Source organism: Berghia stephanieae, chromosome 11 (genome assembly GCF_034508935.2).
Source record: "Berghia stephanieae isolate SIO BIC M18660-M18661 chromosome 11, UCSD_Bste_1.3, whole genome shotgun sequence".
NCBI classification, from domain to species: domain Eukaryota; kingdom Metazoa; phylum Mollusca; class Gastropoda; order Nudibranchia; family Aeolidiidae; genus Berghia; species Berghia stephanieae.
Window position 1 is genome coordinate 21408406 of NC_088370.1, and position 15961 is coordinate 21424366.

At 40.2% G+C, this 15961-nt stretch overlaps 1 protein-coding gene across 3 annotated transcripts; it reads right to left on the reverse strand.

Annotated features, from left to right (window-relative positions):
* Positions 1-2515: 2515 nt before the first annotated feature.
* LOC144957345 (uncharacterized) lies at positions 2516-15420 on the reverse strand. Of its 3 annotated transcripts, none has more exons than XM_078888516.1 (2): positions 10066-10241; positions 2516-5798 (listed from the first exon to the last, which is right to left on the reverse strand). In XM_078888516.1, exon 2 carries the CDS (start codon positions 5770-5772, stop codon positions 4564-4566), a length of 1209 nt encoding a protein of 402 aa, XP_078744642.1. In that variant the 5' UTR covers positions 5773-5798; positions 10066-10241; the 3' UTR covers positions 2516-4563. The 3 variants fall into 3 exon arrangements, with proteins under 3 accessions (XP_078744642.1, XP_078744643.1, XP_078744641.1); XM_078888517.1 differs by lacking the exon at positions 10066-10241 and adding an exon at positions 15386-15420 and having other exon boundaries at positions 3487-5798; XM_078888515.1 differs by having other exon boundaries at positions 3487-5798; positions 10230-10308.
* Between the last annotated feature and the right edge of the window lie 541 nt (positions 15421-15961).

Consider the following 15961-nt stretch of genomic DNA (forward strand, 5'->3'; position numbering starts at 1 on the left):
TCCGGCAGGCGTTGTTGAGCTCGGGGTCTAGCTTGGAGGCATGGCATGATCGGGCCCATACAGCTGAGCAGTACTCCGCAGTTGAGTAGCTGAGGGCCAATGCTGTGGTCCTTAGAGTTTTAGGGTCAGTTCCCCAGTTCATGTTTGCCAGCTTTCCAAGGAGGGCATTACGCGTGGACACTTTTGCCTTGGTCTTCCTCACGTGTTCTCTGAAGGACAGAGTCCGATCAAGCGTCACTCCGAGGTACACTGGGTGGTAGTTGTACTCTAATGTCTGGCCATTCCACTTGATGTTAAGTTTTTTGTGGGCTTGGTGGTTGTTGAGGTGAAATGCACACACTTGTGTTTTCCCTGGGTTGGCGTTCAGCGAGTTTTTAGTGTAGTACTTTGTAAGGGTGTCTAGGGCATTTGTCAGTCTGCTCTCGATTGGTTGGAAGGACACATCCTGTGTTGCGAGGCATAGGTCATCAGCATATATGAATCGGCGGATATTTGGGAACTCAGGCTGATCATTTGTATATATGTTGAAAAGTGTTGGAGCTAGCACTGATCCTTGGGGAAGACCATTCTTCTGGGTGCGCCACCTGCTCTTCCGGCCATCCATTTCAACAAAGAAGCGCCTGTTTTCGAGAAGTGACTGGATAATATTTACAATTTTCTTATTCTTTATCATTTTAGCCACTTTGAGGAGTAGGATCTTGTGATTCACTGTGTCATAGGCTGCAGTGAGGTCGACGAAGACTGTGCCAGTGACCCGTTTTGTCTCAAACCCATCTTCTATGAATTGTGTAAGGTTAAGAAGTTGACCACATGTTGACCGTCCTGGTCGGAATCCAGCCTGGTCTGGAGACAGTTGTTCGTCTAGACTGGGTGACATGCGGGACATAACCATTCGCTCAAATAGCTTGTATGCGATGCACAGGAGGGAAATCGGGCGATAGCTTTTCTTGGATTTTGGATCTTTCCCGGTTTCAGTAGGGCGACTACTCTTGCTTTCCTCCATGCACTTGGCAGCCTGTTTGTCCTTGCGCATACATTGAAGAGGTCCAATAGCCAGGATAGGGTTCTCGGGCCAAAGTGTTGAATCATCTCAGTTGTGATTCCATCCAGTCCAGATGCTTTTCCTGCCTTCAGATGGGACAAGGCCTCTAGTAGCTCCTCCAGGGTAAAAGAGTCAAGATGATCTTCACTATCCTTGAGGGCTTTGTCCATTTCACGTTTCAGGGCTTTTAGTTGGCCTCGTGCTTTCTTGGCTGGTTTCCCATTCAGTAGAAGCTGATGTGCTACTTGGTCAGGTGTTACTGCAGCCACTCTTGTCTGGGTATTTTTGTCATTATTCAGTTTTGAAATTGTAGTCCAGGCCTTTTTGCTGTTTAGGGTCATATTGGTGGAGGTTATTAATTCCTTCCATCTTTCCGATCTTTCATCGGCTATCATTGATGTGAGTTCTTCACCCAGTTCTAGGGTTTCTTCACTGAAAGGATCCACCTTGTATGATTCAATGTATCTTTCATATAGTTTCTTGCTTTCATCTTGGAGACATGGAATATAACTTTTTCGGCATCCTCTGGGGATGTTTTTCTTTGCAACTTTCCATATGAGTGTTCTAAAGTCGTCGTATCTCTGTGGGTCACTTTTTATATTGGTGATCTTATTGTCTAAATCTTTAGTAAAGTTTTCCCAATTTGCTTTTCTAAAATTGAATCGTGGTATCGCATTTGATTCGAGGGCTTTAACAGCTGGTTTGATGCTGATGGTAATAGGCCTGTGTTGAGATTTCGGTATAGGCTCACCTACAGTCCTTTCAAAGTTTGAGAAGTGTTGAGAGGATATGAATGCCAGGTCCGGATTGTAACCTTTCTTCCACCGGGCACTCATAAAGGTTTTCTTGTCTTTGGGGTTATGGAGGATTGTGAGGTCATTGCCGGCCGCCCATTCCTCAACAGCATCTCCGTCAAGGTTATTTTGCTCATATCCCCATATAGTGTTATGGCTGTTAAAATCTCCAATGATCAGAGTTGGTTTTCTATCGGATAGATTCATTTGGGGCCACTTGAATGGGGTTAATGGAGGTTTGTACACAGATATGATGGTAATCAGTGTTGTTTCTACTCTGAGAATCTCAATGTCATTTTCTGAGTGATCATCGCTTTTCAGTATGGTAGATTTTTCTCGAGTGTACATGGCACTTCCATATTTTGGGTGTTCGTGGTGTATTACTAGTTGCATGCCAGGTATGCAAGGTGGTTTTGAGTCTTTGTGGGTTTCCTGTAAGCAAATTATATCTGCTTTTAGCTCTGTCAGTATCTTGCATTTGGTATGGGAGATTCCTTCTGTGTTGAAACTTACAACATTGAAGTTTTCCATTGTCTGGGCCGAGGGGCTATCCTTTTACCGCCCAATTTATTCTCTCTGGACGCGTAGTGTAGCAATCAGTCTCCTTCAGAGAAGGATTACAGGAGCACGACGTGAACGTTTGCTACTTGCTCCCATCAGACTACTGAATCCAATTAACTGTATCTTTAATTAAAAAAAAAAATTCCTGGTCTGTTTCATAGATTAAAAAAAAATAATTGAGCTTTATATAGGGCAATATCCACTAAATGTGCTCAACGCGCTTTACAAGGGGTCCCTGGTCAACAGCAACATTTAACATGTAGGACGGAACATGCCGCCTGTTAGGCGATATTACAATTTTTCGGACAAAGACACCGCTGGTAACGACCAGATACTCATTTTACACCCGAGTACGGTGAGAGAATGTGAGTAAAGAGCCTTTTCCAAGGACTCAACTATGCGCCGAGCGCGAGGCTCGAACCCAGGACCTTCCGATCCGAAAGCGAGTGGCATACCACTAGACCACATAGCCGTACAAATGGTGACTTTGTTGCTCTCTGGAAGATACCAATGGGCATTTCCAAGTGCTCGAGGTCATTGGTCACATTGCAAAGTGTGCTCAAAATGACCCACATAGTGAAAAGTGTTCACAGTTTGAGAAATATCCAACGTTACAATTGGTCATTTTGCTCAGCATGACACGTGGGTATGTTTACAACTTTCATAAACAAAGCAGCGTGTTTAGATACATTGAGAAATGTCCAATCGTTGTACAACAACAAATCATGTGATCGATGACTCGGTTGGACGAAAACATGAATGTAGATCGCTCACATTGTTTGCTTTTTGTGAAGATTTTACAGTTGCCTTAATAAATATAATTTTTGGTCACAAAAAGCCAACGACCGGAGTCGGAGAGCTCCATACTAGAATGTAAACATCATTCTCTATAGAAGGAACGAAGTTGACGTCACTCAGCGCTTTGTTATTGTTTTTTAGTCAGTCCTTTTATTAGTAGTTGTTGTGAGTTTCTCAGCCAAGCGCACACTATAGATAGTATGAAGTTGCCGTCACTCAGGTCTTTGTTACTGCTTTTTGCCATCCGCGTTTATGAGTAATTTTCTCTTAATTACTAAAAACGACTAAAAAGACTAAAAACGTTCACGTTTACACATAGTTTTGTGTGTTGGTCCGTCATACATCCGGATGACAATATTGTGAGCTTCTTAGCCAAGCGCATACTATCTATACTTTATTTTAAATTTTCGAGTAAAAAATAACACAACCTAAACGTTTAATCGACTAGTTTTAATAGAATACTATACGATAACTGACGTAGTTTTCAAAAGTGTATGATCTGTAGTATGTTGATTGAAGAACAGAAGGCTCACATATATAAGTAATAGTTAAATAGACATACATGTCAATAGCTTGACAGACACAGCAACAAGAGGTCACAGAGGAACCATCAATAGGATTCAATAGTCGTAACGTCACTTCCTTCATAATGACGCATGGTAACTTAGCAGCACTGGCTCTAAACTATCGGAACAATGGCGGACGCCCGTATGAAATATTTCTCCGGCGAGCATTAAAGCGTATCCAGAGGAAAAAAAAACCCATAAATTTCATCATGTTTTGACTTTTACGCATTCTGATCACAAGACATATAAAAAGTTCTAGCCAGCTTGAAGAATAAAAAGTAATGATTTTCTTTGTTTAGAACCAAGATGGCCGCCGTTGCCGGGCGGCGTGACATCAGACTACTGAATCCAATTGCACAGCTAGAACACCGAGACGGATAGAACCGCTATTTGTCATGAGTTCATCATTAACGGCTATACTTTGGAAAAACACGTAGTTAAAAAAAATTTGGCCAGAACAGTCGTCCTACAACTATTGATCGATTTAAAACGACCCTCATCTTGGCAAAAACTAAAAACCTGGGGACAAGGAAGACTCCGCGAGATCCTAGGTTTGATAGTTTTTGTCAAGATGAGGGTCATTTAAACTGATGGATGCTTGAAGGACGAGTTTTCTGGCTAAATTTTAAAAAAATATTCTGACTTTCCAGAGTATAGCAGTTAAAACGGCCTGGGCTGCTGTTATGACCAAACTGGAAATGGGGGGGGGGGGGGGGGGGGGGATATGAATTGGAGGTAATTTAGTCAAGCCTTCAAGGGTTAATGGTTGATGAATCTGAGGAAATGTGGTGGGCAGATAACTCTATTCCTTGACAGAGCGACGGCACGAAAATGTTTGGTCAAATACTTCTCTGTACTTTGTGCTCGTGTTGTAGTAGATGAAGAAGTTGAGGCTGGCATTTAGATTAGAGAGAACGTAATTGATGCTGAAGATGAGGGAATAGGTGTTGTGATACGCACGCTGCATGTTTAAATCGTGAACCAGCAAGATGGCGTATGTCATGATAAGATAAGGAATATTGCACGCCGACAAAATGGCGACGATGAACACCATGGTCCTGACGAGTCGAGCGTCCCTCGGGGAGAGAGTAATCGTCTGCTGCTTCGCGTCGTTGGGCAACGCGGCGTCATCGTTTAATTTGTCCACTTTCGTTTCGTTCTGCATCGTTCCTGACGTCACAGCTTGTCTAAATTTAGAAGCTTGACGTAGCCCGTGAACCATGACGGCGGCACAGCAGGTCACAATGACCTGAGCAAGAGTCGGTGTGATAATGGCCATGAAGGTAGAATTGAAATTTTCTATCATGGCTCGGTGAGGAGCGAACCTGAGTTTCAGACTCCTTGAGCCATTTTCGGAAGTGGAGTCTTCCCACTGTAATCGGTGCGTTGCGAAAATGGGCACGAAGCAAAGAACGTGTATGATGATAAGGGAGATAATGATAATGCCTGTGCGGGATTTCGTAAAAATGACCTTGACATGGAAGGGCATGATGACACAGAGACAACGTTCCAGGGACAACATGGTCGTGATCATGCAGGAGAGAGAATAGAACATTCTCCTAGACCACGAGGAATGGACATAATGGACGGACACAAAATTGATGTTGGAGTCAGGGTAGATGAATTTGAGAGCGTAGCAAGTAGCTGTTTCTATGGGAAGGCCTGAGATGAAGAGATCGGACACCGACAAAGCGAAAAGACCGATTGATATGCTGTCTTTCAAGCCTTGCTTCTTGTAGACGATGATGTTGATGACGTTGACAACGATGCCGAAGACGGCGGTGGTGTAAAACATCCCGATGTGTATGATGTATTCCAGAATGACCTTGGTCTCGTAGCTCAGGAGTGGCGGTTTCCTGGTCGTTGTGATGATGGCGGCCACAGTGGGGGTCATGTTTGTGGTTATGTTGGCGTGGGTTGTTGTGACGTCATACAGCCAGCACGACAGATTGGCTGTGATGTTACAATTATAGTTGTTCATAATGTTGGTGTTGTTGTTGTTGTTACTCATTCTGGAAACTGTATTGTCCTACCTATCTGAAAAAAAAAGAAAACAAAAACAAAGCAAAACACACGTTTATTTAGTGGGAACGGCACAAGTACAGTAGATAATATGGTCTGTGCTGTGTGTGCAATGTGGTCTTGTGGTATGACACTCGCTCTCGGATCGGAAGCTCCTGAGTTCCGGCCTCGTTCGGCGCATAGTTAGTTGGGTCATTGGAATAGATTGTTTACTCACACTCACCGTACTCAGGTGTCAAATGAGTACCTAGTCGCTAACAGCGTTGTCTCTGTCCAAAAATATTGTAATATCGCCTACATGTTAAGTGTTGCTGTTGGCCAGGGATCCCTTTTCAAGCTCTTTGAGCACGTTTAGTGGATATTGCGCTATATAAAAGCTCAATTAATATGAGTATGAGAAAGTTCCTAGAAGATATGAAGTGAATAGAAAAGTGCCAGAAGACAATAGAGAATAAAAAATTTCGCGGCGGTGGTGGGGTTCGAACCTGCGACCTTATTGGTACGACAACTCCGCCTGGCAGGTGAGAGCGTGGCTCTACCGTGTGAGCTATCCACGAACACAAAAATATTCGTTTCAAACCCAAAGTCATTACTAGATACCTCTCTCACCCACTTCTTGAGACCGCCGATTCGTTCGTACACCACCATCGCGAATAATTTTGACCAGCAGTTAAGCTTAATAGCCAATATTCTCAACACAAACATATAACATAGAAACGATTGAGACATTGAGTATGCTCCGGTGTATGGGGTGAATTTTTAATTCAGAAAAGTGAGTGGAGCAGGCACTTATGTTGGTAACAACAAGATATGAAGTGAATAGAAAAGTGCCAGAAGACAATAGAGAATAAAAATTTTTTTTTCCTAAAGAAAGTTCCTAGAAATTCATGGAAGGCGCTGATCAATTGTAATCGCTTTGGCATTCTTTCCCAGTGACTTGACCAATCAGAATGCTTTTTAAAAAAAATCACATTTTGATTGGCTGATAAAAAGGGGGGAAAATTTAATCCCACCCCCCCCCCCAAAAAAAAAAACAACAAAAAAAAACAAACAAACAAAACAACAAAAAATAAAACCAAATACAACCCCCCCCCCCCAAAAAAAAAAACAAACAAAAAAACAAAACAATTGCTTGAGGTCGTCCGTCAGCTTCCAGTGTGAAGTGACGAATATGAGAGGTTTAATCTGAGAAAGACAAAACGTTGAAAAAGTATATTTTTAATTTGTGCCTCGTCATCCACAAACGGTATAAAGTCTGGGTACATCGGACCCCAACAAGAGGATTTATTCACATTAGAATGATACCAAAAAGTCTGACTATTTTTGCAGTGTAAGAGATTGTGTTAGTTCTCACCATGACGTCTTGAATCAACACCGAGTTTCATTTTGTTGTTAGGAATTAAATTTCCTGTGCCTAGTATATTATCCGGACATGAAAGCACTTCTCCTCCTCCTCCTCCTCCTCCACCACCCCTCCTCTTTCTTCTTCTTCTTCTTCTTCTTCTTCTTCTTCTTCTTCTTCTTCTTCTTCTTCTTCTTCCTCCTCCTCCTCCTCCTCCCCCTCCTCCTCTTCCTCCTCCTCCTCCTCTTTCTCCTCTTCTTCATCTTCTTCTTTTTCTTCGTTCGGCTGGCCAACGCCCTCATTCTGGTGACAACCGTCACGCCGTGTTGCAAGCGCTCAAAACGCCAAGAATTGTTCATGACAGCGCTGTCAATATTACTTCTGGTGGATTGTTCTATTTGTGGGGCATTGGAAAATAAATCTCTATTGCTGACATTGTGTTGTGTTTGATCTCTTGATTGTGAATACGCTTCAATAGTCGTGACGTCACTTCCCCCGTAATGACGCAGAGTAACTTAGTAACTGGCTCTAAACTATCGGAACAATGGCGGACGCCCTTATGAAATACCTCTCCGACGAGCATAAAAGTGTATCCAGAGGAGAAAACCATTATAAATCTGATCATGTTAATGTTTTGACTTTTATACATTCTGATCACATAACATGTGAAACAGTTCTAGCCAGCATGAATAATAAAAAGTACCGATTTTCTTTGTTTAGAACCAAGCTGCTCGTTGCTAGGCGACGTGACATCAGACTATTGAATAATAATAATAATAGTAATAATAATAATAATAATAATAATAATAATAATAATAATAATAATAATAATAATAATAATAATAATAATAATAACAATAATAAATAATAATAATAATAAATAATAATAATAATAATAATAATAATAATAATAATAATAATAATAATAATAATAATAATGGTATAGATTTATAGTGCGCCAAGCATCCCTTCTTCAGGAGAGATCTGGGCGCATAACAGATTAAGCCCTAACACAGTACACGAACAACGCTAATTATACACATAATCAAAAGAAAGCCTGTCGGAATAAGAATATTGAATCCTATTGTAAACTGTTGTTTTATAAATATGAAAAATGGTATTTGTAAAGGGCAGACAACCTGGATTGTTTTTGGCGACTGGCCCATATAGGCAAACCAAGTGATGTGCGGCTATCAGGACTAGTGGTGTGACACTCGCTTTCCGATCGGAAGGTCCTGGGTTCGAGCCTCGCTCGGCGTATAGATGAGTCCTTGGAAATGGCTCTTAACTCATATTCTCCCGCCGTACTCAGGTGTAAAATGAGTTCCTGACCGTAAACAGGGTTGTCTGTCCGAAAAAAATTGTAATATCGCCTACCAAGCGTCAAGTCCCGACCTACATGTTAAATGTTGCTGTTGGCCATGGACCACTTGTAAACCGCTTTGTACACGTTTAGTGATATTGCGCTATATAAAAGCTCAATTTTAAAAACATTTTTTGTTGTTTTTGTTGTTGTTGTTGATGTAATGATGTTAATGATGTACGAGTCAATGTGTTGGTTCACATAGCCCGTCTTTGTAACCCATCAGGGCCCGATTTCATGAACGCGGACTAGCTCTTGGTCTCTGACTTGAGTCAAGGACTTGAACATCGGATTTCATGTGAGCTGACTAAGCAAATCCCAGACTAAAATCACAGCACCTTCGGACTAAGATTGGACAAGTTTTAGTCATTTGCTGAGGTCGGACTTCAAGCTTAGTCTGAGACTAGTTACTAGGACACATCATAGTGTCAACAAGACAACAGCTGTTTTTAGATTGAGAGAGCTTCGATTCGGAAGGACAATACGTCGGTTACGAATGACAGGCAAAAAGTGTCCTGTTGCTATTCACACTGGCTTTAAAAAATCTTGAAGATAAGTGCAGATCGTCGAAAGTACACATTTTTGTGAGTAAAAACTAAAAAAAAAGAAAATCTAATCGGCTCGCGAGTTGCGAGTGAACGGAGAAACGAAATCGAAAAAGGTTTGCGTCAATGAACAACCCCAAAAAATGATTAAAAAGTTATTCTGCTGGCAATGAAATGACGGAAATAATGTGATTCGTCAGAACACACTTTCCTTTTTTTCTATTTTGTTTTTGTTCAATTTGTTTGAAACTGTCATTGGCCTAAATATAGAATTGACAGTCGACAATTGACATCATTGGACTTTACCAGTCGACAGTTAATATACGGAACGAAATATCATCTACACAGGATGTGTTGCTAATTTCCTCTTTGGAAATCTTTTGCGTTAAAAGTATGAAGGCTGGTATCTTACCTGCCATCATGTACTAGAGAGCGTAATGTTCCCAGCACAAAACAGTCGAATTAGTCACCGACCTTACAACGCCAACTTCTGGGCAAGAGACTAGCTAGTCCGAGACTAGAAATCCGATTTTAAAAAGTCACTTGCTCCGCTTAGGCTTGAGACTAACAAGCAATTTACTAGACTAGTAAATAAGTAATTATCTAGTTCGCCTTCATGAAATTGGATCAGGGGTGTTGGTCCTATCGGCCCCAAACTGATTCTGTGCACGCACTCAAGGACCTGCCTTACAATAACATTTGATGAAGCTTATTTTGTAGCTTTGCTACTGTTATTTTCCTTTTCAGGAATCCTAGGGTCTTTCCACGCAGATCAAACATCAGTCCGACTTCATAAGAACAGATACAGGAAACTGGAACCATCCTGATGCCACCGAAATAGCAGTGTCTGTCGCAAGTCCCGTAAAACCCTTTAAAACAATTTTAAAAAAAACAAAAACAAAAACAAGAAAAAACCCCCGAAAAATACAAACAAAACAACAAAAACAAACAAACATTGAATGTTCGTTAAAGGCAAAGAAACAAAACTGATTGACCTAATTTAATAAATCAACAAATGAATATAAACATTACCAACGTAGAGTGTGACGTAGTTTTGTTGTTGTTGCTGTTGTTGTTATATTGTTGTTGTTGTTGTTGTTGTTGTGGTTATGTTGTTGTTGTCAGATATGCGTAAAAAGTGTCAAATATCAATTGAATCCTTCCCCCTGCTTCAATCAATCTAGACGCCTATTTACCTCAACACCAACAAAGTATTTTCATCTGACACGTTCTATTTCATCAAAATGTTCGTGTCTAAAATGTGCTGCGTGAAATTCCAGCTGAAAAAAAAGAACGATTGTGTATTCTACAGCTTTTATACGAGATATCTTTAAAAAAAAAAAAAAAAACACCCAGAAATTTGGTCCTCAAAACAAATTGAAAATTAACCCGTTCCTGTCGGGGTCAGGATATACCCGACCTGTACTTATTTGCAGGTCTGACAATCTAAAGTGTTGTGGTCTCATTGCTTTGATAGAAAGACCCTCAAGCCAATGTGTACTTTTTTTACAGGTCTGGTAACCCAAATTGTTATATGTTATGGTCTCATTGTTGTAATAGAAATACTCTCAAAGCAACCTGTACTTTTTAGCAATAAAATTTAATAATAATAATAATAATAATAATAATAATAATAATAATAATAATAATAATAATAATAATAATAATAATAATAATAACGAGCTTTTATATAGCGCAATATCCACTAAATGTGCTCAAAGCGCTTAAAAGGGGTCCCTGGCCAACAGCAACTCTTAACACGTAGGACAGGACGAGACATGACTCCTGTTTGGCGATATTACAATCATTTTCGGACAGAAACAACGCTGTTAATGGCCAGGTACTCATTTTACACCAGAGTTTGGGTGAGAGAATGTGAGTAAAGAGACTTATTCCAAGGACTCAACTATGCGCCGAGCGAGGTTCGAACCCAGGACCTTCCGATCCTAAAGCGAGTGCCATACCACTAGACCACAATAGCCGGTAGAAACTATGAGTTAAAAAAAAAAAAGAAACCATTCTGGCCGTGAAAGGGTTAATCTAGACTTTTCACACCCGTCACTTTAACGGTTTTTGACTCCAGCCTGGGGACACGAATGATAATGATAATCAGCCCCCCCCCCCCCCCCCCCCCACACACACACTCATCGCATCATCAAAAGGTAGAGATTCGAGTCTATAACTAGCGGTTTGACTGATCGCCATTATTCTTCTGCCACGCTCTGAGAAAAAGAGAAAAAGAAGAAGAAGAAGAAAAAAACACATTAAACAAAGAATATTTGGCCAGAAAACTCGGCCCGCATCGTGCCAAAACCTCCCAAACCTCAGACTTCCTCAAAGACTTCCTCGAAGTCCCATGTTTGAACGCTTTTGACAAGATGGCGGTCACTGTGTTCGGTAGATGTTTGACGGACGAATTTTCTGGCCAAATTAAAAAACAAAATCAAAACGGGTTTTCTGGCCAAATTAGAAATACCCAGTATTTCTGGCCAATTTTTAGAAAATCAAAAAAGTGTATTTATTTAGAAGACGACAATAAAATAAAATCACCTTCAACTCACAACGACGGACTGCCATACTCTGGAAAAAGTCAAATTAAAAAAAATGACCAGAAAACTCGTCCTTCAAATATCAATCCATTTAAATGACTCTCATCTTGGCAAAAACTCTCAAACCTGGGACTTCGGTGAAGTCCCGGGTTTGAGAGTTTTTGGCAAGAAGAGAGTCATTTAAATGGATCGATATTTGAAGGACGAGTTTTCTGGCCAAATTTTTAAATATGTGTTTTTCCCGACTACGACCCAAGGCGATTGTCACCCATTTGGATAATAGCAGGAATTAGACAGACTTGGATTCGATAATGTCATGGTTGTGTTTTATTTCGTTTCTGGGTGGGTGGTTGACTTTTGATCCTATTTTTTAAAAAACCGACCCATAGGATTATAATTATTACTATTATTATTATTATAATAATTATTATTATTATTTCTATTTCTCACCACTTTATGTTAATGGCGGTAATTTAAGCGTTTTAGAATCAACAAGAGCGTGGATTTATTTGCCGAGTTTGATTTGGTTATTTATTATTATCATATTAAAGTGTGTCTCTTTGTGTTAGTGTGTGTGTGTGTGTGTGTGTGTGTGTGTGTGTTGTATGTTTGAGTTTGGTAGTGTGTGGAAATGAAATAAAATGAATGTAAATTATAAACGGAAGCAGGTATTTGTGAACGATTAAGGTTATTTCACAGAGAATTTGTAACACTGAATTGCTCGCAGCATTTATAATAAATATTTCACGAACCTTTCAAAGTATTTTAGATATGACTAACCCCTACCCTCCCCCCCCCCTCGCCCACCCAGTCTCAAATTTCTCACAATCCCCCCCCCCCCCCCCCACCCCCTCGCCAGTCTTACATTTTTTACTATACAAAAATTTGGCCAGAAAACTCGCCCTTCAAATATCGATCGATTAAACTGACTCTCATCTTGTCAAAAATTGTCAAACCTGGGGCTTCCTTTACGACTTTTTGAATTCCCAGGTTTGAGAAAAAATGGAAGCGATGATTTTAATCCTTCTCTATTTGAAGGACGAGTTTTCTGGCCAAATTTTATTTCTGTCTTTTGTTTTTCAGATTGTGTCAGTTAAACAGAAATGGCTTATTTTCTTGACAAATCTTGTGTATCAGTTTTTAAAAAAAAATGACTTCCTTCTATTGTCTGTGCTGTTTAGTGTTCACTTGACAAGTTCATTGAGTGCATCATATCTATTGAAGGAACGAAGTTGACGTCACTCAGCTCTTTGTTATTGTTTTTAAACAGACTGTTGGCTGATTGGCTGTCGCTGAATTCTGTCAATCGGACTGAAAACGTTAAATGTAACACATGATTTTGTGTGTTGATACGAATTATAGATAGTATGCGCTTGGCTAAGAAGCTCACAACATTGCCATCCGGAAGTATAACGGACCAACACACAAAACTGTGTGTAACCATGAACGTTTATAGTCAGGTTGATACAATTTAGTGAGAATTACTCATAAACGCGGATGGCAAAAACAATAACAAAGACTCGAGTGACGTCAACTTCATTTTATCTATAGATAGTTCGAAAATGACGTCACTCAGGTCTTTGTTATTGTTTTTTGACATCCGCGTTTATGAGTAATGCTGAATGAACTGTATTAACCTGACTATAAACGTTCATGGATACACACAGTTTTGTGTGTTGGTCCGTTATACTTCCGGATGGCAATGTTATGAACTTCTTAGCCAAGCGCTATCAAGGGATAGAACAGTGGGTATTTTACTTAAACACATACCATCGATAGTAAAACCTGTGTAGTTTGCTATGTTACCCAATCACTGCCGTTGTTTAAATTATGAGGACTGTCCGAGAGGCGTGGTTATCTACCTGTCTATTATTCTTTATCCACGAATCAAGGGACTGAATTTGGTGGCAAATGCATTCACTCTATTCTGCCTTGTGGTCGTGTGGTATGACACTCGCCTTCGGACAGGTAGGCCTTTAGCTCTAGTCCCGTTCTGAGCTGCGCAAAGTTGAGTCATTGAAAAAAGTCTCTTTACCCAGATTCTCTCACCGCACTCAGATGTAAAATGAATACACCCTTGTTTCTGGCTATCGAAAATTACCATGACAGCGACTCAAAGGCGTTGCTGTTAGTTTGGAACACTTTGAGCACATTTAGTGGAAAGTGCGCTATAGAAAAGCTCAAGGTATCTATTTTTTGAATGAGAAGATTTTACCACGACACTTCCAAGGCACATCTCGCCGTGATTGGGTTAACATCTCGTTCGTTTTCGAAAGCCTAAGATTGAATAAACTTTGAACTTCGTAATGGCATCTTTCCCATTCACCAAATGGCTGTCATTTGATGACAACGTGTGTAAGATTGGGATAACGTGTAGAGAAAAATTGCTGGGGGATAAGGCAGACTGATTACAACATTCAAATGCCGTGTAATTATCTAAACGGTACAGCAGCCTACGCCAAAGTGCCCGCTGCGTGTAAACCTTTTTAAAAAATTAATTAATTTTTTTTTTCAAAAGTACAAGCAATCCCGCTTGTACTGGACCTCAACAATAGATAGTATGCGCTTGGCTAAGAAGTTCACAACATTGCCATCCGGAAGTATAACTGGCCAACAAAGAAAACTGTGTGTAATCATGATCGTTTATAGTCTGGTTAATACAGTTTATTGAGAATTACTCATAAACGCGGATGGCAAAAAAAAAAACAACCAAACAATAACAAAGACCTGAGTGACGTCAACTTCGAACTATCTATAGCACAAACAGCAACAGCAGTACTATCTGGCTACAAAAGTTTCCGCCCAGCCATGATTTGACAATGGTAAGAATATCGGGGTGGCGAATGATGTATCGTCCAATCTGGCAACCAGAGGATAAAAACATGATAAATCTGACCATGTTTTGACTTTTATATAATATTCTGATCACATGACATGTGAAAAGATTCTAGCCAGCATGAAGAATAAAAGTACCGATTTTCTTTGTTTAGAACCAAGCTGCTCGTTGCTGGGCGTTGCTATAACCATTTGGTTTGGAGTTCGAGTCCCATCAGTAGAGTGTTGGATGGCGTAGATTATAGAGCATGACACTGACAGTCAGGTGGAGTTGCCGTAACAGTTTTAGACTCTAGTTCGAGTCCCATCAGTAGAGTGTCGGATGGCGTAGATTCTAGAGCATGACACTGACAGTCAGGTGGAGTTGCCGTAACAGTTTTAGACTCCAGTTCGAGTCCCAGCAGTAGAGTGTTGGATGGTGTAGATTATAGAGCATGCCACTGACATGCTCAGATGAATTGGCCTTAACAGTGTGGTCTCGAGTTCGATTCCCATTTCTTCAAAAAGTTTTATTCTTCTATTATATTATGGCATTACTCTTCTCACTTCATTTCGTGTTATAAATAATACATACAAAATGAAAAGAAATTGATCTTTTATATAGCGCAATATCCACTAAACGTGCTCAAAGTGCTTTACAAAGTGTTTTTTTAGGGACTAACAGAAACACGTATTTAAAGAAGGAGACATGACGCCTGTTTGGCGATTTTACATTTTTTTCGGACGGAGACAACGCTGTTAACGGCCAGGTACTCATTTTACACCTGACTACGGCGAGAGAATGTGAGTAAAGGGCCTTCTCCAAAGACTCAACTATGCGCTGAGCTAGGTTCGATCCGAAAGCGAGTGTGTCAGACACCACAAGACCACACATAATAATACATAAAAACACACACAAAGTGTCACAATATTCTAGGTGTCTATTTAAATTTCAACCCGACTTTTCGTTGTCTTGGCCAATAACATACTCTTCAACAGTCGTAACGTCACTTCCTTCCTAATGACGCATGGTAACTTAGTAACACTGGCTCTAAACTATCGGAACAATGGAGGACGCAAGTATGAAATATTTCTCCGGCGAGCATAAAGTGTATCCAGAGGAAAAAACAACACATACATTTGATCATATTTTGACTTTTACACATTCTGGTCACAAGACATATGAAAAGTTCTAGCCTGCATGAAGAATAAAAAGTAATGATTTTCTTTGTTTAGAACCAAGATGGCCGGGGGGCTTGACATCAGACTATTGAATCGTATAGACAGTAAATTTAAATCAGATGTAAGATCGGGATAAAATCGAATTCCGCCTTGAAAGAGTTAAAATAAAAAAGCAACTCATAAGATTTGACACAAAACGACTGACTTTAAATTGTTGCCTTGCCATTTGCCATTAACCCTTTCAGTCTGTGTTCTGAAAAAAAAAAAAACAAAAAACAAAACAAACTATCTCAACATTAGGCTAGAATTCTCGTCCTTCAAACATCGATCGATTAAAATAACCATAATCTTGGCAAAAACTCTCAAACCCGGGACTTCCGTAA